Source organism: Anolis sagrei, chromosome 5, assembly GCF_037176765.1.
Source record: "Anolis sagrei isolate rAnoSag1 chromosome 5, rAnoSag1.mat, whole genome shotgun sequence".
In the NCBI taxonomy this organism is placed as follows: Eukaryota; Metazoa; Chordata; class Lepidosauria; order Squamata; family Dactyloidae; genus Anolis; species Anolis sagrei.
Window position 1 is genome coordinate 112,341,089 of NC_090025.1, and position 25,172 is coordinate 112,366,260.

A 25,172-nucleotide genomic window follows, 5' to 3' on the forward strand; every position below is an offset into this window, starting at 1 on the left:
GAGGGATGAAACATTTATTTATTGATTAATTTATTATTTATTGTATTTATATACCGCCTTTCTCACCGGGGGGAGGGGGGGCACTCAAGGCAGTTTACAACACACTAATGGCAAAATTCAATGCCAACATACTTGTAAAAAATAATAACTATGCATAAAAATCATTAAAACCATTAAATATAAGACATAAACAACATTTAAACATTAAGACAAAGCATTTAGTATAAATATTAAAATCACATAATCCAAAATCATAAACCATAGCCATTCCAACTGTCATTGCACATATTCCTTAATTCTTCTTTGTACTGCATTACTTTATTGGACAAAGGCTTGGCCCCAAAACCACGTCTTTGTTTTCTTTCAGAAAGCCAGGAGGGAGGGCGCTGATCTAATCTCACTGAGGAGAGAATTCCAGAGCCAAGCAGTCATGACTGAGAAGGTCATCTCTTGTCCCCACCAACCGCACTTGAGATGGAGGCGGGACCGAGAGCAGGGCCTCCCCAGAAGACCTTAACCTCTGTGATGGTTCATAGAGGGAGATACATTCAGACAAGCAACCTGGGCCGGAACCGTTTAGGGCTTTATATAAAAATAGTAGCAAGCCCGTCTTTCTCTCTCTAAAGACATGCTGGTGCAGAAGTGTTACTTTGTTTCTCTATTAAGATAAAGAGCAGAGCATTTCATTTCAAACATTCAACTATAGCAATACTTGTAGCATGTTTTGGATAGGATTGTATTAACTCTTACCCATGTTTTCAAAGCCAAAAATGGTATGAATGACAACATTTAAAATCCATAGCCTGTTCTTGCAGACATATTCTCTGAACCAACAAGAGAAAAATAAGAACTTCTAAATATTCAAAAAATATTATGGGTATGTTACAAATAAAATGAACCCATTTCTTTCTTTACGGCATGCAATTCAGCTTTCTTCTCATCAAGGTAGACCTAAATATAGCACTATCAATTTAAACCAGTTTAAGAAGAAAATTTTATAAGCATTTTTAACTAAAGGTGTAAAACAACAGATGCTACTGACCCGAGTCCATCAAACCCTTCATTAGAAACCTGTTTTAAAACCTTCTCAGGGAACTCCACAAAACCATACCTAAACATGTACTCTGTTAAAAGAAGACTCACCATTCTGGTTTGATGTCTGTACAAGTCCGGATGTAGTTCTTTGTGGTAAGAACAAATTCATTGTAAAGCACCCATTCAGGCTTGTGATCAAGAACTGTAGAAGGATGTAACTGGACTACCTGGTTGTCTTTCACTGTTAGATAATGTCCCGTCCGTTCCAAATGTGCTACCTATATTAACAGCATTAATACATTAGAAATACTATACTTAACATTTCTCCTTGATACTAAACCTCTCTGAACAATTGGAACAACGAAGGCTCCAATAACTCTGCATTAAAGTTTGACTACAGCAATGCTCCCCAACCTGTGGTCCATGGGCCAGCAGAGGTCCACAAGAACTAAAATATGGTCCATGGCCTCATTGTTACCACACCATTGCAACGAGAGTAACTTATCTCACAAAACCTCCTTATAGTGCCAAGTCTCATTGAATATGGTTTTCTGTGGGTGAGCAGATGGCAACTACTAGATGGCATATGTTCTGTATCCAAAACTAGAGCTGATGTGGTCTATCCAATGCAATTTTCTGAATCAGCACCCCAAATAACCAAACCCAATCTAAAGTTGACAAAAAACTGATTTGTAACCCTTTTGGTACTAATGTTAGAGAGTGGTCCCTGGTCAAAAAAAAGGCTGGGAACCACTGGACTGCAGCAATGCATATCCTCCGCCTCGAACCTCAACTGTGCATTAATCAGCAATGCTTAAACAGAGTAGGAAATGTTTCTAACTTCGGAAACTTTAGTCAAAGTGTGATTTGAATAACTATCTTGTAAAATTTTGAAATTTAATAATTTACTGCAATTTGGAATCTGCATATATATTCTTAAAGAGAATATATATTTTAAAAGAGGCGTTGAAGAAACAATATTAGTAAACAATTAAATAAAAATCAAGATATGCAACTCTTTTATGTTAGACAAAATGGTTTAACTACTTTAGCTAACTACCAGATCCTATCTGCTCTTGGAAGCTAAGCAGGGACAGCTCTGGTAAGTACATGTATGGGAGAACACAAGAACACTAATGAATACCAAGTGCTGTATTTCAGAGGAAGGAACTAGTTTAACCACATTTGAGCAGATACCTTGCCTAAGAAAACCCAGTGGAATTAATGTAAACAGGTAACTTTAAGACAGGTAACACACCATTAAAGTAACACTAGTACAACTGCCTCAAAACTATCTCACTTATTTCAAAAAAGGAAGTAAGCTTCCTGTATGTTACAAAATATGCAGACGATGCTTCTTCATCCACCAAAGTTAGTGAGACACATTGGTTACACTGTTGCATTTTGTGGTCACCAGAGTCCAAACAAAAATCACTGGACTAGAAAGAACTAATTCTACTTTCCTATCACCATGAACATAGACAAAGGCAATCCAAAAAGTAAACAGTTATAAACCATCTCGGGGAAATTATGGCTTACTGAGAAAAACATTGAAGTTGGGAGATTTGGGTTTTTTTCCCCTCCATTCTCTGTGCATTTATAACAGGCACATTTTAAAATTTCTAGTAATTATACTGTTTTATTCATGATCCCTCTTGGGATCATACACTGTAACATGCAGAACATTTATGGAAACAGGCTGGTAAAAAAGAAGGAAAGAGACACTTAAGCAGACGTCTCTGGAGAGGTGGTAGTTTCAGGAAAGGATATTGATGGTGGGAGTAAGAATTTGCAAGTGTTTTCTTCTAAATTCATGACAGCTAGGAGTAAGAAATCTGCATTTCAGCACACTAGTTGCTAAAATGGGGGGGGGGGGGGGTTAAATTGACCTGTTTGAAGTTTTGATATTATTGTTCTAGTATTTACTATATCACTTACACTGTATTTCAGATTTGGTCTGAATCTACAAGGCTGTGCAGTAGTATTTGTTATGTCTTTGCTGATCTTGTCTTCCCACTACAAGATCTACAATTCCATAGAGCAGTGGTTCTCAACCTGTGGGGTCCCCAGATGTTTTGGTCTTCAACTCCCAGAAATCCTAACAGCTGGTAAACTGGCTGGGATTTCTGGGAGTTGTAGGCCAAAACGCCTGGGGACCCCACAGGTTGAGAACCACTGCCTTAGAGGAACTTCACTGGAGTGGGACAGGAGTTCTAAAGAGTCCACTGGGTTATATAAAATGTGATACTCCACATACAGGAAGGAAGAAGATCCTAACATTCAACCACAGAAAAGCAGAGTTTGTATTCAGAATTTTCTGCATCAGCATAATTTAATCACAGTACAAATGAATGTATCCTCTCAAAATCAAAGGCATCACATTTGGCTCAATACACCGTGGGAATTTCTACAATACTCTTACGACCAGCAACCATATTATATCAACATTCAAAACCCTCAATAGTTTGGGACCACCCTCATCTCTATGATTTTCCACATCCTAAGAAAGGGATATAGAAATTGCTACTTCCATGTCTTTTACATGCACGCATACCTGCATGAAGTAACCAGTAACTAAAGCCTTCCTTATATTGATGTAATAGTCACGACTTGTGAAGTCTGTGCTTCTACGTGGCAAATTAAATCTGTCCATGATTCGTGACAGCTGCTGGCGTACATTGTCTGCAGACATCAGGGACCTGTAGTTAATGAAGTTGTCATAACACCACTGAACCGATTCATGATCTGCAATGTTAAGAAAAAGTCATGAATCATCTAAAATGAGCATTTTACCAAATTAAAACTAGTACAAAAAAGCAACACATCTGAATGGCCAATCTACTGAACCCCTTAAAAATACAGAATGACATTATTTTCTTTAAAAAGCAACTGGAACACTTCTTTAGTTGACCGAAGGTTAATTTGGCTATGAATTCTTTACATGGACAAAGCTTTTGTTTTCAGCACCAAGGACAAGGGCAATAAATGCTGAATTGTTCAGATACTTCAGAAATTAGGTCAAGGAGGCCAGGAAAACAGGTAGTCACATGGGATGGAAAGTTAACAGCAAAAAGTCATTATGACATAGAATAAGACAAGTAATGAAGTTTTATTATGATTCATTTCCAGATTCTGGCCCCCATTTATAGCTGTTTACAGGATCAAAGATGGCTGACAACTACCATCTAATCCAGTGGTTCTCAACCTGTGGGTCCCCAAGAGTTTTGGTCAACAACACCCAGAAATCTCAGCCAGTTTACCAGCTGTTATGATTTCTGTGAGTAAGAAGGCCAAAACATCTGGGGACCCACAGGTTGAGAGCCACTACTCTAAAGAACCATAATTGTGATCTAGTACCATATGGGTGCAGCAGTTGTGATTGGACAAGCCTTGATAGGAGGCTAGAATCATGCTTGAAAGAGAATCCACATGTAGTCCACCACAGCACTGAAAGAGTTGATAGAAATTCTGTTTTTAAAGGGGGACATGCACTGAATGAACCCAGGGAACTATGAAGTATGCATTGATCCCACTGCCACATATATAGACATAGGCAACAAAGCAATGGGGATTTTTCCAGCCTGGTCTTCATTATCTCTCAAAATTTTGATTGAAAGTGGAAATGCAGTAGTCATCAAATGCAACAGACTTTACTTTGTGGATGACAGCAACTGAACATCAGCTATGAGCCCATTAGAAAGTACACAGGATTTACTTTGTGGCTTTGTACCATCCCCCACCACCACCCCTTAATTTTCAAGGCTAATTTCTCACTATCTCATTCGTCTCAATTTCCAGCCCTGGTTAAAATAGGTTAATTTATTTTTGAGTCAAAATGATTTAAGTCTAAAAGTAAACTGAAAACAAATTAAGAAAAATACCCAGTGGTGGTAACAATGGCAGAAGCAGCAGGTAAGATAGCTTCCACACTATTATACCCTGAGACTCTTAGGTCAAGAGCCTATTCAACTCCCACTTCCTATATTCCCGTATAGGAACAATATGAAAGAGGGACAGAAACAATATTTCAGTTGCCAATCCATTCATAGCCTGGGGGTGGCACAGAACAGTGCCTGGACTTTAAGTAAGCCCTACTGAGTTCAGGAGGAAAAGGGAAACTGTTTGCATGAAAGAAAGAGAGGAGTTACAACAAAAATGTGTACCTGAATCTAACAAAGCAATTTCTCCAATAAGTACAAAATATGTAGAAAAGAACAATTATCACCATTACAGCATTCACAAGAGCTTGAAGCACTTCACATACATGTGCTTGTTTATTACAAATGGAGGCTAAGATCTTACGTCTTGGTCTGAAGCCCTCTACTGGGCTCAGACCAAAGTCTAAATTTAAGACATGGTCTTCCTAATGTCTATTCAGTCTCTTAATGACTATGATACACTGGCTCAACAGTGTCCTACAAATATTCTTTAGTTATAAATAAATAAATAAGTCACAACATATTTTACTAGTTCCTCTAAGAAGGTCACCAACTAGAGTCAATACAGATTCAACAAACTGTATCTTTAAATTTATACTCACTCTGTTTGAAAGCATGGTAGACATTCAGCAACGTCAAATGATCTCCATCTATGTGGGCAAACCTCATCTTGGCCTCATCTGCTGCTTTCTTGGCTTCCGTGGGGCGAACAAAACACTGTGGGACTAAACAAGGTTGGTATGGGCCCAACACAAACGCCCATATCGATGAGTCACGCATTCACAGATAGAGGAACAAGGCCTAGCTAGGTCAGTTCACAGAGCATAGGGCAGGGCAGGATGGCCTCCAACTGCATCTTGGACTGTCTACTACCTTGATTTGGTACATCAACACCTAACCACATCTGCAAGACAAGAGGGTTTCAAAGCTACAGAATGCCTGATTATTTTGACTAGAAAATAGGCATAAAAATCTATTCTGAAGGCCATCAAAGTTCCAAAGTTGTGCGTACCAGAAGAATCACATGACGTCAGTGCAAAACCAAATGCTGATAGCTTAACCTATTGTAGTCGACAATGTATGTTCACAGAAGCAATCTACGGCCAATTGCACCCTATAAAAACATGGGTTAATCAGCAGGATGAACCCCTGTAATAGTTGTGCCAACAGCTCATCTACTGATGAAAAATAAGAAATTGTACTGAAGTTCTGTCATCAACAGCAGGCAATGCTATCAGCATTGGCAGACAGAAAGCATATGTGAAAAATATTCATTTAAGATAGCAGTCCAGGGCTATAATGATAGCGGCAGTGGTGGAAGGTAGACTGCCCAGCAGCTTTATCAGACCTATACAAGTAAACCTGACTTTAGTGGATGAAGATTATTCTTTTTCTTATACATTATTTCCTCTTTAATATATTTTCTGATGTAAATTAAAAGGTCAAAATGAAGGATAATTCATGTCCACCAGCAGTGAATTCTCTGTCCATACTATGAAAACGCTCCATAAAATATTTTTTCATGAGTTAATGTCAGTTATCAGTGTTATAAACTGCCTTTTGTACACCAAGAAAGAGCCATGTCTTTCCCTCATACACTATGTACAAAAATAATATTCCACTTAAAATAAACATGTAACTTTTTAAGCAAAACTAATCACGCTGGATAATGAAAGAACAGAATGAATGTCCACCTGTTCTTTGAATTCCGTGACATTCATACTTTGGTCTCAACCAAAGCACATGAAACTCCTATCAAAATTGTGTTTTTTGTTTTGCTTTTTTAAAGCCACACATTTTTAAATGCAGTTTTTTTTGTTTGCTAACAGTACAGACATTGAAAAAGAGAACAAATATAGAAATTGAGTAATGCACACAACTGCAATATGCTAACAGCAATACTGCAAGAGCCTTACTGTTTCCAGTGAGTAACTAACAAAAATTAAGAAAGCAAAGTCCAAAAGAAGTGTTGCTACAAAATCATGTATAATCCAACAGTGATGAATAAATTTTTGTGGGTCTAGCCTGAACCCAACAATGGAATAGGAAGGTCGACTGAATTAAATAAAACTTACTTCCAATTAAACCCAGATATATAGAATAACATTCTAAATCTATTAGTTCCCATATGCATACTGTTAAATATTTACTAGTTCTGTTAGTGACACTTTGTAAATAGCAACAGGATTTTAGAGAATGGTGCCTTAACTGTATCCAAGTAACTGTCCCACAAAACAAACTCCTTTCAAATTGTGTCTTCCTAGGAAAGATACTGTACATAATGTTGTATGCATATTATTGACTAAGGAGAAAAATGAAGCTATCCTAGGTATGAATAATTTGTGACATATCCATTTAGAAGAGGGAGACGTTCAAGTAAAACATCTTCCGGAATATTTACATATACACTTAAAGGAAAACATAGAGTTGATAGTGAGAGCGTGAATCAAGTACTCCAGTTTGAAGAGAATGCATGACATTAAAAGGCAGGCATCAACCTACCACCACCTCCGCACATTTACATGAAATAATTAGATACTGCCCTGCCCATCTGCTCTGAGTCTGAACTGTCAAAACTCTGCAATAAACATTGTAGCTTGTTTTTAGAAAAACACTGTTATAATGTCATAATATAGCAACAGCTTGTCTTACCCAAAAGCTTTTCACCTTATAATGTACGGTGAACCTGCCCATTTCAGGGACAATAAAAATCTCTTAAAAATTTGCTAAGTAGTAATGTCTTCAATTAAAGTAATCAATAGTTGACATCTTCTTAATTGTTGAATGCAAGCAGAAGTGGTTAAGTAAGGGGGAGTGTGGTTAAGCATATGCACGTATTCTTTTCTCCTTGCTCGTACAAGTACTACACAGACATTGTTCCACACTTTTAAAAAAGGGCAATATTCCCAAAATACACATGTTAGTTTTTCAAGCCCACCTGGGCTTAAATTTCTAAAACAGGAGCTTCCATGTGTCAAACCACTTTTGAAACTCAGTCAACTTCAAAAGGCTGTTTCAATTTTAAACCCTTCCATTGGGCATGTCCAAGTCTTTGGATCCTTCCATGTAGCTCTTTGGATCCAAAACTTAGTAACAAAAGACTTCTATTCAGACAATTTTTCTTTTATCATGTCTGTTTTCCATATATATATAATATTTAGTGGCTGCTTCTCCCTCTAACATTCCCTTTAGCAATAGATATTTGGGAAGTTTATATAATAAAACTTGGAAGGATTTTTAAGGATAATGGGGATTTAAGTTATGTAACTAGTACAGACAAATTAGAGGATCAACCAATAAAGTGAATGGTCATCATTGCTGCTCACTTTGTAAGAAAAAAATGAGCGTTATGTGCTATTTGAAATCGATAGAACTGTGTTCCTATGATCTGTGATCCTTAAACAGATAGATTTTTCTCTTTTCTGCCATGAGATGCGTTAGATGACAATTTCACACAATGACTTCTTTAGCTCCAGTGTTGGTTTCATTTATAAATTTTACTCCATTATGAATCATTCTATACAGTGATTTTGAGAGGCACAATTCAAACTTTTTAAGAGTTATAAGTCCTGTTGCAGGAATAGTAATATAAGCTTCCCCTAACTGGAGATCTGTGTTTTGATTGGCATCTCTGTCCCTGCTATTACCTGACAGCATGGCAGTTATAGACAGAATCTCATTAGAACAGTTGTAGTCGCAACTTGCAATAACCATTTTAGCCAGCTGTGGATCAAGTGGAAATTCTGCCATCATGGATCCCAATTCAGTCAAATCTCCATCATCATTTAAAGCAGCTAGGTAATTCAAAAGCTCTAGGGCTCTCATCAAGGTTTCTGGTGCTGTACAATACAAAACAAAAACAAAGACCACATTTTAAAGCTGCCTTCAGCAAACAGAAGTATCACACACTCTTATAAACTATCTCATTTTTCATTCTATAGTTGATCTAATTGTGAACATAAGCTGCTATCAAACTAAATTATTGAAATCTAACTACCAAGAATCAAACATAACTTTAGGGTTGGTTTTGAGGTTCTATTCAACCTCTGGGGTTTGAGTATAAGGTTTTGCTTATTTCCAGGCTTCCTTGAAGCCATTTCATATCTTTGTAAATAACAATAGTTATATGCTTAACATAATCTACACTTCATTGCCATTCCCATTCTTCCATTCTTATTTTATTATTCTATTGCCACATCAACAGTTAAATCATGAAAGCTTTTCATTAAAAAGCAAAGTCGTGGAATATCCTATAACAGAGGGTGAGCACTACCTTCCATATTAAGCTAAGAACCACCCCAAATGGCTGGAATTCAAATATCCCACACTACATTTATTCTGCTGTTTGTAATCCATTCAGTTTGTTTATACTGACAAATGCAGCTGGAAGGCAGTGAAGAAATAAACCTAATTTTGCATGTCACACAGAAATACATTTTAATTAGTTGCTATATTGCTTTTATTCACCTTTTCTGTTTAGACTTATAGCCCATATCACTATTGTCAGTCTCTGTAGATCAGTGGTTCCTAACCTGTGGTCCGTGGACCACCGGTGGTCTGCAACCTCACCCTTGCTACACTGTTGCAATGAGAGCAACTGGTCTTGCAAAACTCTCTTATAATTCTGAGGCAATAAGGATGTCGGGAGGGGAGAGGCTGACTACCCACAAAAGGTGCAATATTAAGCCTCCTGACTGCTGCTTCTCCTCCTCCTCCCTTCCCCTGTGCGGAGCAGTTCCATGTGGTACCTGGAAGTGGAGGCACCTTGGTGTCTTCCTTTTTAGGCCTGTTCCTGGGACTATTTGGGGTGCTGATTCAGAAAACTGTACTGGATAGATCACATCAGCACTAGATTATTAAATATGGTTTTTTCAGGGCGAGCAGATGGTGACTACTGGATGGAATGTTCTCTTTCAGAAACTAGAGCTGATGTGGTCTATTCAATGCAGTTTTCTGAATCAGCATCCCGAATAACCAAACTGAAACTAAAGTTCACCAAAAAACGATTCTTAACCCTTTTGGTACTAATTTTGGAGAGTGGTCCCTGGTCAAAAATAAGGTTGGGAACCACTGTTGTAGATGAAGGAATCAATTCAACAGTTCAGGAGATGCCAGTGTCTACCCTCAAAAATGGCAAGCTCTTTACAATGCTTGCGGTTTTGGTCCTTTGGTTCAATATACAAAACAGTCCTGCATGTGGCTTTTCTTTTAAACCTGATCTGTCATGGCATATTGTATTGTACCTATGTTGGATTTTAATGCATTTTCTAAAGTTTTTGTATATCAGGAATAACTGAGCAAAAGAAAGGGATAAAATAACAGAACTTGTTCAGACAATACGAAAGAAAACTGCTGAACATAAATACATAACACTTTATTCACTATGCAATTATGTCTAAAGGTGTTTGCACATAATGTTAGACAAAAAGACTATCTTTTGCATGTCCCAAATAAAAGTTAAGGTTCTTGTCACAATTATAGAAATTTGGTATTTTCTCTAACCATTTTAGTAACTGTATACTGAATCTCCAAATGAACGAAAAACAATTGAGGTGTAACATATATATGCAGAATCATAATTTGAGGAACACCAAAATGTACCTGGTGGATCCATAAAATCAAAGTGAACCAAATCATCTATGCCAAGTTTCTTCAGTTGTAATACGACAGACCCCAAGTTAGATCTCAGAATCTCAGGATAGGTATTGTCCTAGGGGAAAAAAAAGATTTTATTTTTATTTCAGTTTGGTATTAACTCCATACATTTTCTGGATTTACTTGATTCAATAAAGAAAAGGGGGGAAATTGTGTGTATCACCAGGAAAGAAAGATGAAGCCACTGTGAGGCACATCCACAATTGTACATACGAGATTCCTACACCACGCTCTCAGAAGCAAAGATACAATCAATTGCAAATCTGTGCACAACTGAATATATTTGTCTTGAATTATTCACTGGTACTTTTAAGATATTATTTGGAAGGTGATGAGCATCTAAGGATATCACAATAGTTTCTCATATTGTACTTCTCATATTGCTGTTGCAAAATGACTACATAATATAACAAACCACAGTTTATACAAAATTATGTGAAACAATTAAAAATGCTAGATTTGTACAAAGAACTGAGAACTCATTTCAATTTATGTTATTTTGACTTTCTGATTCAAATTACTTGTCAGGCTTCCCCCTTTAATATTCTCCATTGGGATAAGTGATTTTGAGAATGGCCACCTAAACAGCCTGTATTTTTAAAGCCATCTTATACTGTCCTTTCTGAAAGGAACCAAGGTGGTGCATAAAAAATGTACAGTAGAGCAATAATCACAAGAAAATCAATAAAAGTTTTAAAACCCTTCCTTATGAGAGAAAGAGAGACTATTTTAATTCCAGAGTAAACAAACTCCAAAGTTTGGAAGAGAGGACAAGTCTTTTTCTGCATGTCAATCTAGTAGACTTCTTCAAGCAAAGGTATCATCTAAATGACCTCTTATATCAAGACTGCAGAAACATACACATCAGTCTTGCAAATTTTTCTTAATATCAAAAGAAATGTGGTATCAAAAGATCACATATGAAAAGATCAAGGCAATAAGGGAAAAGCTGCACATCTGACATACAAGCTCTAGAGAAATACAAAAATGCATAGATGAACGCAACACATTTTCACAACCAAGATGGTCTAATAAGAAAAGGGCTACTTCCAATGCAATACTGATGTAAGTCATGGCCTTTTCTACCAGCTCTGCTAGAGGAGCTGCCTGAGAATTGGCTCCAAGGGTTTTCATTGAGCTCTGGAGTAGGTAAGGAAATCCACAGGGGAATAAGAGACTGCTAACTTAACACTGGATTGCACTGAACCAAAAATTGTTCTAGTCCACTCCAGTCCTCTATTACATTATACATTTACCAGTGACAAAAGGAGAACAATATCAGATTCTATGATTAAGTATTAAATCTATTAAACTGCATATTACATACCTGCATCTCAGTTTTGTAAGCCTTCTCTGTATATAATCGAAAACATTTGCCTGGTCTAGTACGGCCAGCACGGCCAGCTCTCTGCTGAGCAGAAGCTTTACTTATTGCAGTTACCAAGAGTGATTCTACCCTTATTCGAGGATTGTATACCTGTTTAATATAAGAGTGAAATTCAGAGAGGAAATCAATTCAACCTGGCATGACAATCCTAGATAGATTTTTAAATCTCTAAAAAAAACTGCAATATTTTTATGTATGCTTTCAAAACTGCTCCAAAATTCATCTGGATTATATGTTTTATTAACAGTTAAACAAAAAAAAATATAGCACCATTTGTTGTTGGAAGAGCTTAAAATATTGACTTTCATATTTGAAAAATACCATCTTTTACTAATGTGCTTGGTGTCTTCTTCACCACCAACACCCTGTCACTTATTTGACATCATTACTTATTTTAATTATTATTATTATAACATTTATCTCCTGTTTTTATCTCCTGACCAAAGCACTAAGTGGCTCACAACATTAAAAAACAATGCAATTTAAAATCCATAACATACAAATATTAAAATAGAAGTAAATATACACACAATTAATCTCTTAAAGGAAAATCTGTTTCACAAATAAGCGGGCATTTTTTTTGTTTTACCCCAAATTTCATTACTGCTATGGAATTGCAACACATTTAAAATTTCAATTGTCAGTTATGGCAATCAGCTTGTTTTGAAAAAAGAAATTATGATGCCATGCCATACTTAAATATCAAATATTGCTTTGTATTTAACAATCAATTTGATAGAAAATACTTTTTAAAAAAAACTATGCTCAATCAAGAAGTGCTCCATGCAAATCTTCTGCTCACCAAACACTCTGTGCTAGAGGGAATGCAAAAGCCGTAGAATCCAAATCAAGAATTTTCCCCATAATACAGACAGAAATAAAAGCTATGATGAGCAAGGTCATTCTGTAGTATTCACATTATAATTTCAGGGACCACTTAGTCATTTTATACATTTTACCTTCTGTTTGGCAAATCCTGGATCAATGACAAATACCACACCATCTATTGTCAATGACGTCTCAGCGATATTAGTAGACACAACAACCTGTTGAAGAATAAAATAGTTTTTCTGTCGTTTATGATACAAACAAGGCACAGAAAAAGGTAGCAAGCATAAGCCATTTAAGAATGCAACTTCGATATAAAAAGAGTTCAGTGTTCATGTAAGGTATATTAAGCATTGAATAGGCTATACATAGGATCAGGCATTAAATGTTGTGATTAAAGTAGTCTGAAACCACAAGACCTATTAAAGGACATCTATTAGCCAACAGCCTTAAAGTACATAATTTTCTACCACTGATCCGTTTCCCTACTCTTGATTTACTATCACCATAGTTATAATTTAAAAAACACTAAATTTATGCTCACAAACTACCTGAGGCAATAAGGATTTCGTTCCATCCTAGCCGGATTTAGCTATCTTATTAAACCGCACTTTAAAAGATGTATGGGTTGGTATTATGTCAATCGTCAAATTATAGCATTCTTCTACCTCTAAGGATCACTGCAACTTGGTAAATATAGAACACAGGATAGAAAATAAAAACACAAAAGTCTCTCTAAGCTATGGTTTATCCACTTACTATTTTAAAACTACAACTACAGTTTAGTTTTAGACTTAGGATTCTGTGAAATCTACAGTGATACTACACAAATTAAGAAAATTGATTTTTTTTAAAAAATTCAACTATTTCATAATAGGTTTCTAAGGTGCAAACTCTAAGATCTATGTTAAGCAAGCATTTTTTTGTACTAACACGAAACAATACAGCTTGTGGAATTTCAAGGTGTGTTGTGGATTGGAAGCATTGGAGACACAAACATTTTTTACTTTAAAAAGTCTGAATCTATGTCATGTGTTTTTCCCCCAAGTACTGCAACACAAGAAAACAGAAGGTCAATTTATGCAGCAACTGCCATATGCAGTAAAATCCCTCTAGACAGGCCAAGACACAAAACTCAGCTGCAACATCAAGCAGCTTTAAATGTCTTAAAAACTACTTTATGTTTTTTACTAAAAATTATAATAGCCTAGAAACAACCCTAAATAATGTTGTCATCCTGTACAAACTTCTTGCTATGTTATATGCCAATTCTAACACCAGGATACTATAAGATAACAGTAAACAGCTTGCGAAATTAATTTTCACTATAATGAAAAGGTGAAAAAAATGGACTATAGGTCTATTGGGCACGGTCAGGTTGATCATGTATGTACTGAAAAAGGTATTCACTAGCCTAGGGATATTAAAGCTCTGAGTACAGGAACTTCTAAAATCAGGAGATGTGTGTAAAGGGGGGGGGGGGGAGAGAGAATGACAGAAAACAATGAAACTCTAGATGCACTATCAAAAGTTTTTAACATAGTTATCTATTTCCAAAAACAGAAGTATATAAAACGAGTTAGGATTCACAGTTCTGACTCCTAATCTGGACTGTAGAAAACAACCCAAGTAACACAGTGCCTTGCTCAAGATACAGTTAGGAAATCAACTTCAAATCTAACATATGCCATACTGGAAGAAACCATCACCTTTGTCAAAAACAGTGATTAGAAGATCGCTGGTTTTTAGTGAACTACATGTTCATTAGCCATCACCAACTGAGGCAAGACCTACTTGCCTTATCAAAGGTTTGTTGAATGACTATTGTTTTCAACCGCTGAGTCATGTTTTCAAAAGCTGAGTCATGTTGGGAACAGTTTAAACTTGAGATAGTCTCACATAGATGAAGTTGCCACTACAAAGAAGGTTCATAATCCTAGAAGTCTATACATCATTACTTAATGGAATAACCAAAAGGACCTTTTTGTCAGATACCGATTCACAGACAACATAATAAAAGGACAGGCTTTCCAAGTACTAAGACATTTAAGAGCTTATGGGTAACAACTACTATTCTGAATTAACACCTGGTTAAGAAGAAAGCAACCAAAGCAACTCCTTAATGAATGATGTTGTACAGTTTTAAAACAATCTGTCAAACTTGCACAATTGTAATCTGCCAAAATGATCTTTACGAACTGTTGCACAGAGACCACATTATAATGTGAACTGCCCTGAGTCCCCTTCGGGGTTGAGAAGAGCATTATAGAAATATAGTAAATAAATAAATAATAATAAATAATAACCAAACCAGAAGATTATCACGATATGAATTACTGCAGCCATACTATTTCTATTTGTGAATAGTCATAACTACTGAACAAGGCAAAATTAACAGGCAGCATCAAAGAGTAACAGAAAAAGCTCTTGCCTAAGCCCTGGCACTATCCAATGGAATACAACCACATCCATATTTTCAAACCTGCAGACTTGGGATAAGTTTACCAGTCCTCATCAAGACCAGTATTATCTCCAAACAAAGCTTCACCAGATTATAATGAAAACAAGAAATAGAGCTTTGTGTCAATACTGATGATAAATTGCCCCAAATCCCATTCCTCTATGTTCCTATTATTCCACTAGATAGAAGGATACACCCCTTCTGCCAATCCTAACCCCATCAACTGCTACATATGTGGCCAGGTTAGGCAAGAGTTAGTCTGGCAGAGAGCACAAGCATCATAGGCAGGAGTGTATGACACAAGTTGTGAGCACTGGGGGATCCTGGTTTTACTTATGTCGGGTGTACATTAGCACCTTCATTTATAGTACACTATTACTGTCAGTTTACTCACTCAGAACACAATACGAAATCATTTCAAAGCACAGAGAAATGCATCTGCTCTTGGTACATTTATTTTTAACTCTACTTCTGAGACACTTCAAAACCCTCAAAGTTCATACCCAAGAAGCACAGCAAACTTCACAAACATATGTCTGAATTAGATTTTAAGAAGAGCAACATTTTCATTTCTTCATAATGGGATGATAACTGCTTCAGATGTGGAACACTTAACTCCTTGTTCAACACAAATCAAATAAGTGAAAAATGGCTTATCTTCTCAGGACAGCAAACTGTCAATATTTTTTGTATTTTGCATCTACAATGGAAAATAGCCAAGAAACAAACTGTGCTTCCAGCATATTCAAAGGCAGGTTTTATCAACAACACACACTCACTTAAAAAGGACTTTGAGTTTCGGGGTCTTAATGGAAACTAGAAGTCATTAAAAGTGCCTCTGAATATTCCTAAGTGGCATTCAATCATTGGGAATGGGAGAATATGAAACTTAAAACATCCATATAATACACTGTTCACAATTGTCAACAATCTGCTAAATCATCCACAAAGCCATGTTGTGACTCACTATAGTGTCTTCATATCAGGTTTGAAAAATAGCAGAAACCATCTGATTCTCAAACTGTTTGTTCAAGTATCAACAATAACTCACTGAGTTTCTCCTTCCAACCCTGTACTTAAAATAATTTTACAAGTTACTATTACATAAAGAGAAGACTTTAGTCATGTGGTTAATTTTAATTATAATTTAAAATTAAGCTTACGAATGTATTCCTCTGTTTTACAAGGCAATCATGAGCTTGGGAGACCACAGAATCCTAAACATTTCAACAACAAAATTGGAGGGATGGGACACAGGTGAGGCAGCTACTAAGAACATTTTTCCAGATGTATGACATTAACATATGAACCTCAGAGTTGAACTCTCTTTTAAATCAATATAGGAATATAGCAACCTATTCCATGATAGAAAACCGCAAAATGGCTATACGCGTCTACTCAAATGTAGCTAGAAAATTCTACTGAGCCCAATAGGGTACAAACATGCAGTGTTAAAAACTTACCTTTCGTCCAATTGCACCATTTGGTTTTTTTGGAGGAGGAGGCTCAAAAATCCTCTGCTGCTGCTGTGGTGGAAGCGTGGAATATAATGGAATGATTTTAATGTCACCAACTTCAGGGCCCAGATCATCGATTTCACGCTTTATCCTCTTACAGGCTTCATCTATTTCCTATACAGAAAAGAGCCCATGAAAACTTTAGGATTTTGTTTCTCCAGCTTAATTGCAGTAAAACTTAAAAAAAATCTTACTTCAAAACAAGTTATTTTTAAACTAATTTGGACACTTGTTGAATTATCAATGGGACTTCTATAGCAGTCTAAGGCACCTCATATTCTTTATTCCAATGAGCATAACAGCCTTATTTGCATTCAACACCCTTTTTTCTTTTAGTCGTATTTCCTAATTAATTCTCTACAAATTGTACTAAAATTGAAATCTCTCACCCAGGAATATTAAACTGCACTCATGACCTTTTCAATTTTCACAATCTAAAAGAAATTGATGTGCAAGATATTTTAAATAAGCCAATTAAGCTTTAATGTCACGTATCACTAATGCAATTATATGGAAGATTTGCTTCATTGTACCTAATGAGAACAAACACCTTAACAGTATAAACATAGATTTTCAAGAAGCAGACCAGTCACAATCTATGTTATTAAGCTTTATGATAGACCTTAGAATTATATCCAAAAATATTTTTGCATCTTCCCAAGTAAACGCTGTAGGAATCTTCAACCAATGGCTATTTCCTTCGTACATTAAGATATATTTAATGAGCTGAGTAACCAACTCAAGAAATTCTACTGCCAGTTAACTTATTGTTGGGCAATATACAACAACATATGCTGTCACAATTCTGCAAAATTAATTCATACTAAATGGACAAACGAGTAGACTATTTGACTGAAGTGACTGTATTAAGCAAAGGTAAAGGTAATTTATGCCATTAAGAGACAGGAATTGTGAAGCACTGCATTAGCAAAGATTATGATCTTATAATGTACTTTAGAATCTAAATATTTTTGAAATTGTCCCTTTTTTCTTGTTCTCTGAATTCTCCGGAATTGGATCAGCTACTGAGCACCTTGCTGTTTAGACTAATATCCATGAAAATATATAAGGAAACAGAACAACAGCCTCCTATTTCTGCATCTATCCTTTAGGACCATTTTATACAGAAGCAAAAATCTAAAATGTTTACAGTCCCTGAACATAATTAAGTGTCTGTGCAGAATTATTTCAATGTAAAAAGGTTAAATACCTCTATCACTCTGGGTTAGCATGCCCCCTACTGGTCCACTAAATTAGAAACACAGTGACACATTAACTGAACCCAGACATTTGGCATTTTGTACTTTTGAATTGTTTTAAAAGTTCAGTCAATCATTTGGCATACTATGAAACGTATTCTAACCCATAATCAATGTATGCTAGCAATATCAAAACTAAGAAGTATTGAATCCAATATCTGTTACAGCCATCATAATATTAACCAATAGAGGTGTTGCAGGATATATTTCAGAGAAAGGGAAAGGCAATCCGACTTTGAGAATTCTTGCCTAAGAAAACCCATATAAAATGCATGAGGTCATCAAATGTCAAGAGGTGATTTGAAGGCACACAGATACACACAACATAAGAACACACACATACTTTACAAAAGCAGTACATATGCACCATAGAGAAGTGATTAGCAATACTTTGCCTGTTGCTGAATCTACATAAAAACACTTAATGGAAAAGTGCAGTTGATGAAATAAAAAGTTCAATACTAAACACATGCTGTGCTTTCTTTTTTAGAACATGAAACATATCACTATACATTTATACAATGAGGTAGGTCAAAAAGAAAACAAAATACTGGTCTAAACTGGGAAAGGAAAGAATTTCTACATGGCTAAGGACTTGCTAGTAGTTTAGGTTTCAATGTGTGTGCCAAAATCAAAGGGGTTTTTAAAGAGTTCATTTGCCTGGATAATGCTTAGAAGCTGCTTAGAAAGGAAAGAGGTCCCAGCAATGGGTCTCCATTCCTGACAGGGCTGGGCCCTGTCATCTTTGCTACAGAAAGGAGCTGAACTGCTGTTGGAATAGCAATATAATTACAAACAAGGAGTTTTCTTCCACCACCGAAAGTGGGAAATAGGGCCACCAAAGCAGCTATATAGGGCTCTCTGCACTTCCAAAGAAGGTTGCTAAGCAACACTGACATACTCTTAAGGTATTTGTTTCTTTGGGCACACAAGAGAGCTGAAGTGTTGGCTCCCCAAGGAAAATGGAAGAAAAGGCTTTTGCTTAGTTGCCTTTCCTTCTTCTTGTGTGCGCCACTCTGAACAGAATCGGCACATCCATTCTGCTGACCAACCCCCTAAAAATATCAACTTCCTTTCTGGAAGCTTTATTATAGTTATGTAAACCAACCCTGATTAAAAAAAACCCAAGACAGCTGGTTATCTATGAAATAATTTGCAGTTACAATACAAACACATGGACAGACATGTTGGCATGAAAACCAACCTTAAGAGGAGCCTGTTTTTTAAAAACTTGCTAAAGAAGGATCGCTCACTAGCTAAGTTTTGGAAGACACCCCAAAATATTGTAAGCTTTTGTTTATTAAATGGTCTTGATGACTAGTAAGTACATGTATAAGAAGGAATAGCAAGTACATGTATAAAAATCATAGCTCCTTGAAGGTACCTATGTGATCTTGGCAACCAAGCAGAGTCAGACCTATTAGTACTCAGAAGGGAGACCTCCAAAGAACAGCCAGTGCCCTAAGCCAAGTTTCAAATCCATGGAATCGACACAACTGCGTAACTTGACTAACAACTTGAAGGCACTTGCACTGCAACATATAAACCCAACACATCTGGAGAATGCTAAAGGAACATGGCCATAATGCTAAAGGAACATGGCCATACAGCCCAAAAACCCAACGGCTACTCAACACATCTGCTTCTTGCTCCTATAAAATGTAAAGAAACACATAACATGTGCCCCAGAATCCATAGGTTTTAAAGCGGGAAGATGCAAATAGATTTTATCTTAATTGACACACGTGTAGTGTATTTCACATATGCAGGCGTGGTATATTGATTCAATATCCTGCCAGAGCTTAAATTATATTGGGACTGGTGAAATTGGAATGGCAATTTCTAAACTGCAGCCCAAACATCCACCATTGGTCAAGTGAAGCTCTTTGGAAGAGATATAGGAAACATCAAATATTGAAGAAAATGCTGAAGAACAGTTCTCTGAAGTATGTGAATGTCTACACAAAGTGTCTCTAGGCCACCATCTGTGTCGGAAATTCATGGAAGGGAGCAGCTGTTTTATCTTATGGCTGTCATGCAGGACTCTGCAGCCTGCCGTGTGGTTGTTCCACTGACGTGACTGAAAAGCTTTCTCAGCAACCCAGAGCACGTGCAATTTTGAATCAGCATTTGGTATGTAACAAAAGTCTTTCCTGCCTCTTCCTATGTTTCTTCTGTCTTTTGGTTACAGGACAAAGACATGAGGAATGCAAAAGGATCAAATGTTTATTAAAAACTTTTCCTGTATCCTCCCACTAAGAGAGCATCATTAAAGAAAAAAAATTACATTGAATTAAATTCAGAATATCTGGGCTAGATACTTTGCTTTACAGTAGGTATACCCTTCTAACACCTACATTTTAACCTCTAAATCATTTGGAAAATGATGAGGTTATCAAGGCCATAATTTCCACATTATCAAGAAAGAAAATACAGTGGTGTCCATAAACACCACTATGTACCTATCAAATTTCACCTGGCTCCATCTGCAGCAGAATACAGATGTTAGAACACATTACTTTTACCACATTTAAAACTACTGTGTTAAAGAGGATAGTATGTTGTTTCACTCGCAAGTTAAAAACCTGAAGACTGAACTGAACATTCTGATAACTGAAATGGTTTGCATATGCATATACTGTAATGAGTACACAAGGGTCCAGTACAGAGAACAAGTCATTTAGTAGGTAATTTGAAGTGACTGAAGGAGTCTAAGCAGTATTTCTATCTCTCTTGCGGTTTACATCAAAGAGCAGAGATAGGCTGAACAGCCAATTCATTTTCCATCCCATTTTTTTGGTTACAAAGATTGATTCTTTAGGTCCTGCTTTGTGCTTTCTGCAGTGATTTGTGCACATTTTTCTGAGCCTTGCACTAATCACATTATGAACAATAAATTTAACATATTTTAAAATTGCCTTTGTGAATGTCTCTTCCCTTCATCTCATACACTTAGTATGACTGATGAAACAATTTTGCATTTAACTTTTTGAAAATGGAAAAAGTTAGTTATGGGGAGTAGTAGAGATTCACATGCTGCTTTATATTAACACACATAAAGGAAATTCTCTATTAATTCAAAATCCCAGAATCTTGAAAGGAGGTGTATTTGTCCCCCAAATTGTACCATGAAACTTAGCAACACAATATATTCCATCAGTATCTATTGATATTCTTTATAGTCGAGCAGCTAAAAAGGTTTAAGCAAATCTTCTTCTGATCCCTGGAAAACAAGATGCTGATACAACACCTACTTAGTGCAGCATATTACACATTTTGCTTCAAACCAGTGCCCTAACCAGGTTTACTTTACTAGGTATTTCCGAACCTACATGGCATTGTAAATTACTGAAACTTTGCATTACATATTTATCACACATTCAAGTGGGAAACACTGCAATAAACCAAGATTCAACAATTTTGTCCTCTCAAAAGAAGCTCAGCAATGCTTCCTAACTGATGATAAACATGCTGCACCAGAATCAAGAGGTTTTTCAACAACTACATGTAACTTGGCAAACAGTAACAGCATAAAATGAAAGTAATACAATGGGTCCTTGAAATTCATTGGGCTTTGGCTCCCCAAGGATAGAAAAATCTATGGATGCTCAAGTCCTGCTATATAAAATAAAGTAGGAAAATTGTGTCTTTTATATAACATCTCAAAGTTAAGCTTTGCTTTGTGAATATTTTCAAGCTCTGGGTGGTTGAATCTGTGGATACAGAGATCTGATTGTATTAAAAAGGAACACAGGTCCCAGAAACAAACTGTTCTTTTATACCAAGCTCTTTGTAACTGGAAGGCAGGAATAGATTCTATAAGAATCTACCATAAAAAAAATAGAGTCCTGTAAGGAGGGATATACAGGCAGTCCATAGATCAAACTATCTCTTACCATTATGAACTTTTCATGAATAGAATATATAGAGATTCTTATCCCTCAATTCATACATGCAGAACAGAGAAGTGCTACATTGTGTGTTCAGCCAGACAAGAGTAAAGCTTCTTTACTTAAAGTACCCATATCACTGAATCAAATAATTAAAGACACTGGTGACCACTACCAATCATGTACACAACTGTAACAAAGAATGCAAATTACTGAAAGCTCCTAAGGCTGTGGTTCTCAACCTGTGGGTCCCCAGTTGTTTTGGCCTACAACTCCCAGAAATCCCAGCCAGTTTACCAGCTGTTAGGATTTCTGGGAGTTGAAGGCCAAAACATCTGGGGACTCACAGGTTGAGAACCACTGCTCTAAGGAATGTAAACCCTTGTGTATTTAAAAAAATTAATGTTTTCTTTTAAATCTTACTTTTAAAATGCAAGAAAATTTAATGAATAAACATACTAAGGCAATCGTTTAATAGCTTTTAAATACATTGAAGATATGTTCCTAATAACAATGTTTCCTTCACTGACAGATTCAGTTATTTTGTAATATATATTTCTTCTACTGTATACACAGGTAATCTGAACAAGCATGAAATACAAATTGCAAATTAAACATAAGATGCACTTCCCTTTAGGAAGTGAATATTTCTCACATGCTTAAGTCCCTGACATTTTGAAAATATAAAAAAATTGGAAATGTTCTGTCTACAGATTGGCCAAACTGAAGATTAGAAGCAACTAACAGAAATAAGTTTGTAATTATGTGTATTATGTTACATTTGGTTTACTTCAGCTGTTTTTGTCATTAATTGAGTTATTTTGTATTTGTTTGCATATTATTGTTGGCATCCAATGTTTGCCACTGTGTATTTGTTGTAAGTCGCCCTGAGTCCCCTTGGGAAGTCAGGGAGAGCTATAAAGTATCATTCATTCAAATCCTTTGAAGGAAGTACAGTAGGCATTGGAAAGACACGAAGATTAGTCCTTAGAGCAGCAGGAGCAGGTGACAAAGTGAACATGCATCTCCAACTGAAGACTCCACTCTGCACCAGCTTGGCAGCAAAACTGTTCTTGGGGTCACATCAGATAGCTACCACAGGAAGACAAGCAGCAGCAGGTGACACCTGCTGCTACTGGAGGTCACTACAGAAAGCTAGTATCACAAATTCCTCTTGAATCAAGAACATTTGACAGGTACTGGTGAGCAAGGCGAGAAAAAAGTAGCCCATGCTGCTCTTTTTCATGTTCTAAATGCAGACCTCCTCCTACACCTGTGCCCTAAAAAGAAATACCTGCCTGGACCTTGCTACGGAAGGGACAGGAGATGACTTCAGAAATGGATTCCTATAAGCCAGCATTTGACCATCTAAGTCACATTTCCCCCTCAGCTCTGACAGCTGAAATGCAATCTATATGGGTCTGTTCCAAAAGTCTTGGAACAGAAAGTAGCGAGATATGTTTTGTTTGTTTTTCTTAGACATGTATCATTTTGAAAGCAAATGATCTGTCAAAATAACTACTTTGTTTCCCATGCAACAGCATATCAACATGAAAAGTACAGTAAACAGTTGTTCAGATTTGAAGAAATATTTCAGAAAACTAGCAAAATCACTTTTGAATATATTCCTTTCCTAAGCAAATCTTGTGAAATTCCTGGGGTTACCCTAAGTTAACAGGCAACTTGAAAATCCATACACATATCATAAACAGGCCAATGATATTCAAAGATGGTAAATGTTGGAGGTGGTAATGCAGTATAGTTCAATAAGACATTGAACTTCAGATTGTTCAATGGACCAAGAGGAGTTGTGCACACTCCAGGGTCTTTTCCAGTTGTTGTTTTGGTGGTGGCAGCAGAGGGGAGGGAATACAGTGGGAGGAGGAGCTTTGACACCAGGGAGCATCAGAAGTGAATTCATTTTTAGAAAGCTAACTGTTTTAAATCCAGGAGAGGCCCTTGTTTAACAAGTAAATCAAAGATTTTGCTCTAGCTCAGTGGTTCTCAACCTGGGGGTCAGGACCCTTGCAGGAGTCGCCAGGAAGTGTCAGAAGGGTCGCCAAAGACCATCAGGAAACACAGTATTTTCTGTTGGACGTGAGAGTTCTATGTGGGAAATTTGGCCCAATTCTATCATTGGTGGGGTTCAGAATGCTCTTTGATTGTAGGTGAACTATAAATTCTAGCAACTACAACTCCCAAATGTAAAGGTCTATTTTCACCAAACTCCACCAGTGTTCACATTTGGGCATATTGAGTATTTGTGCCATGTTTGGTCCCGATCTATCATTGTTTGAATCCACACTGCTCTCTGAATGTAGGTGAACTACAACCCCAAAACACAAGGTCAATGCCCACCACACCCTTCCAGTGTTTTCTGTTGGCCATGGGAGTTTTGTGTGCCAAGTTTGGTTCAATTCCATCCTTGGTGGAGTTCAGAATGCTCTTTGACTGTAGGTGAGTTATAAATCCCAGCAACTCCAACTCCCAAATGACAAAATCAATCAATCCCCCTCCCAACCCCACCATTATTCAAATTTGGGCATCTTGGGTATTGTGCCAAATTTGGTCCAGTGAATGAAAATACATCCTGCTTATCAGATAATAGCATTACAATTCATAACAGGAGTAAAATTACAGTTATGAAGTTGCAAAATAATATTATGGTTGGGGGTCACCACAACATGCGAAAATGTATTAAGGGGTCGTGGCTTTAGGAAGGTTGAGAAACACTGCTCTAGCTGATTTCCTAGTTAAATAAAGGCTCTTCTGCACCTATAACCACCCACCTGTATCCATGTACAAATAGGTAAAGCATCTCTGTGAAACACAAGAGTTGTGGCCAGTGTTGTATGTGATGTGTTTAACCTGTGGCCCACTAAATACTGGACTCTAAACCTGATCCAGCTAATGTGAGTAAAGTCAACATTTAGGGATAATTGAATGTAGATGTGGAAACCAGAAGTTATCCAGAACTGGACCAAGCTAAACAGAGTAACTATACAACTTGGTAAAAAGGAGCTTCCTATATTTCCAGAAGCAGCTCTTTCTACAATTGTTTATTAGCACTGAAGGGCACTTTCTGCTGAGGACATCTTTCTCCAAAGACATTTGGTGGGTTCCTCCTTCTCCTCTTTTTCTATTTTTTCACTAGCTGACATCAAAAGCACAGCAACCCAGTTTTAAATTAATATTTTACTGT

General features: G+C 36.7%; 1 protein-coding gene across 1 annotated transcript in view; it reads right to left on the reverse strand.

Annotated features, from left to right (window-relative positions):
* DHX15 (DEAH-box helicase 15) overlaps window positions 1-25,172 on the reverse strand; it is a 52,040-nt gene that overhangs the window by 1,710 nt on the left and 25,158 nt on the right. The window contains exons 6-13 of the mRNA XM_060777876.2: window positions 16,768-16,935; window positions 12,975-13,061; window positions 11,956-12,105; window positions 10,575-10,683; window positions 8,621-8,812; window positions 5,576-5,698; window positions 3,590-3,780; window positions 1,144-1,313 (exon numbers count right to left, since the gene is read on the reverse strand). Coding sequence (XP_060633859.1) covers window positions 1,144-1,313; window positions 3,590-3,780; window positions 5,576-5,698; window positions 8,621-8,812; window positions 10,575-10,683; window positions 11,956-12,105; window positions 12,975-13,061; window positions 16,768-16,935 — 1,190 coding nt within the window. The remainder of the gene's footprint in view (window positions 1-1,143; window positions 1,314-3,589; window positions 3,781-5,575; window positions 5,699-8,620; window positions 8,813-10,574; window positions 10,684-11,955; window positions 12,106-12,974; window positions 13,062-16,767; window positions 16,936-25,172) is intronic.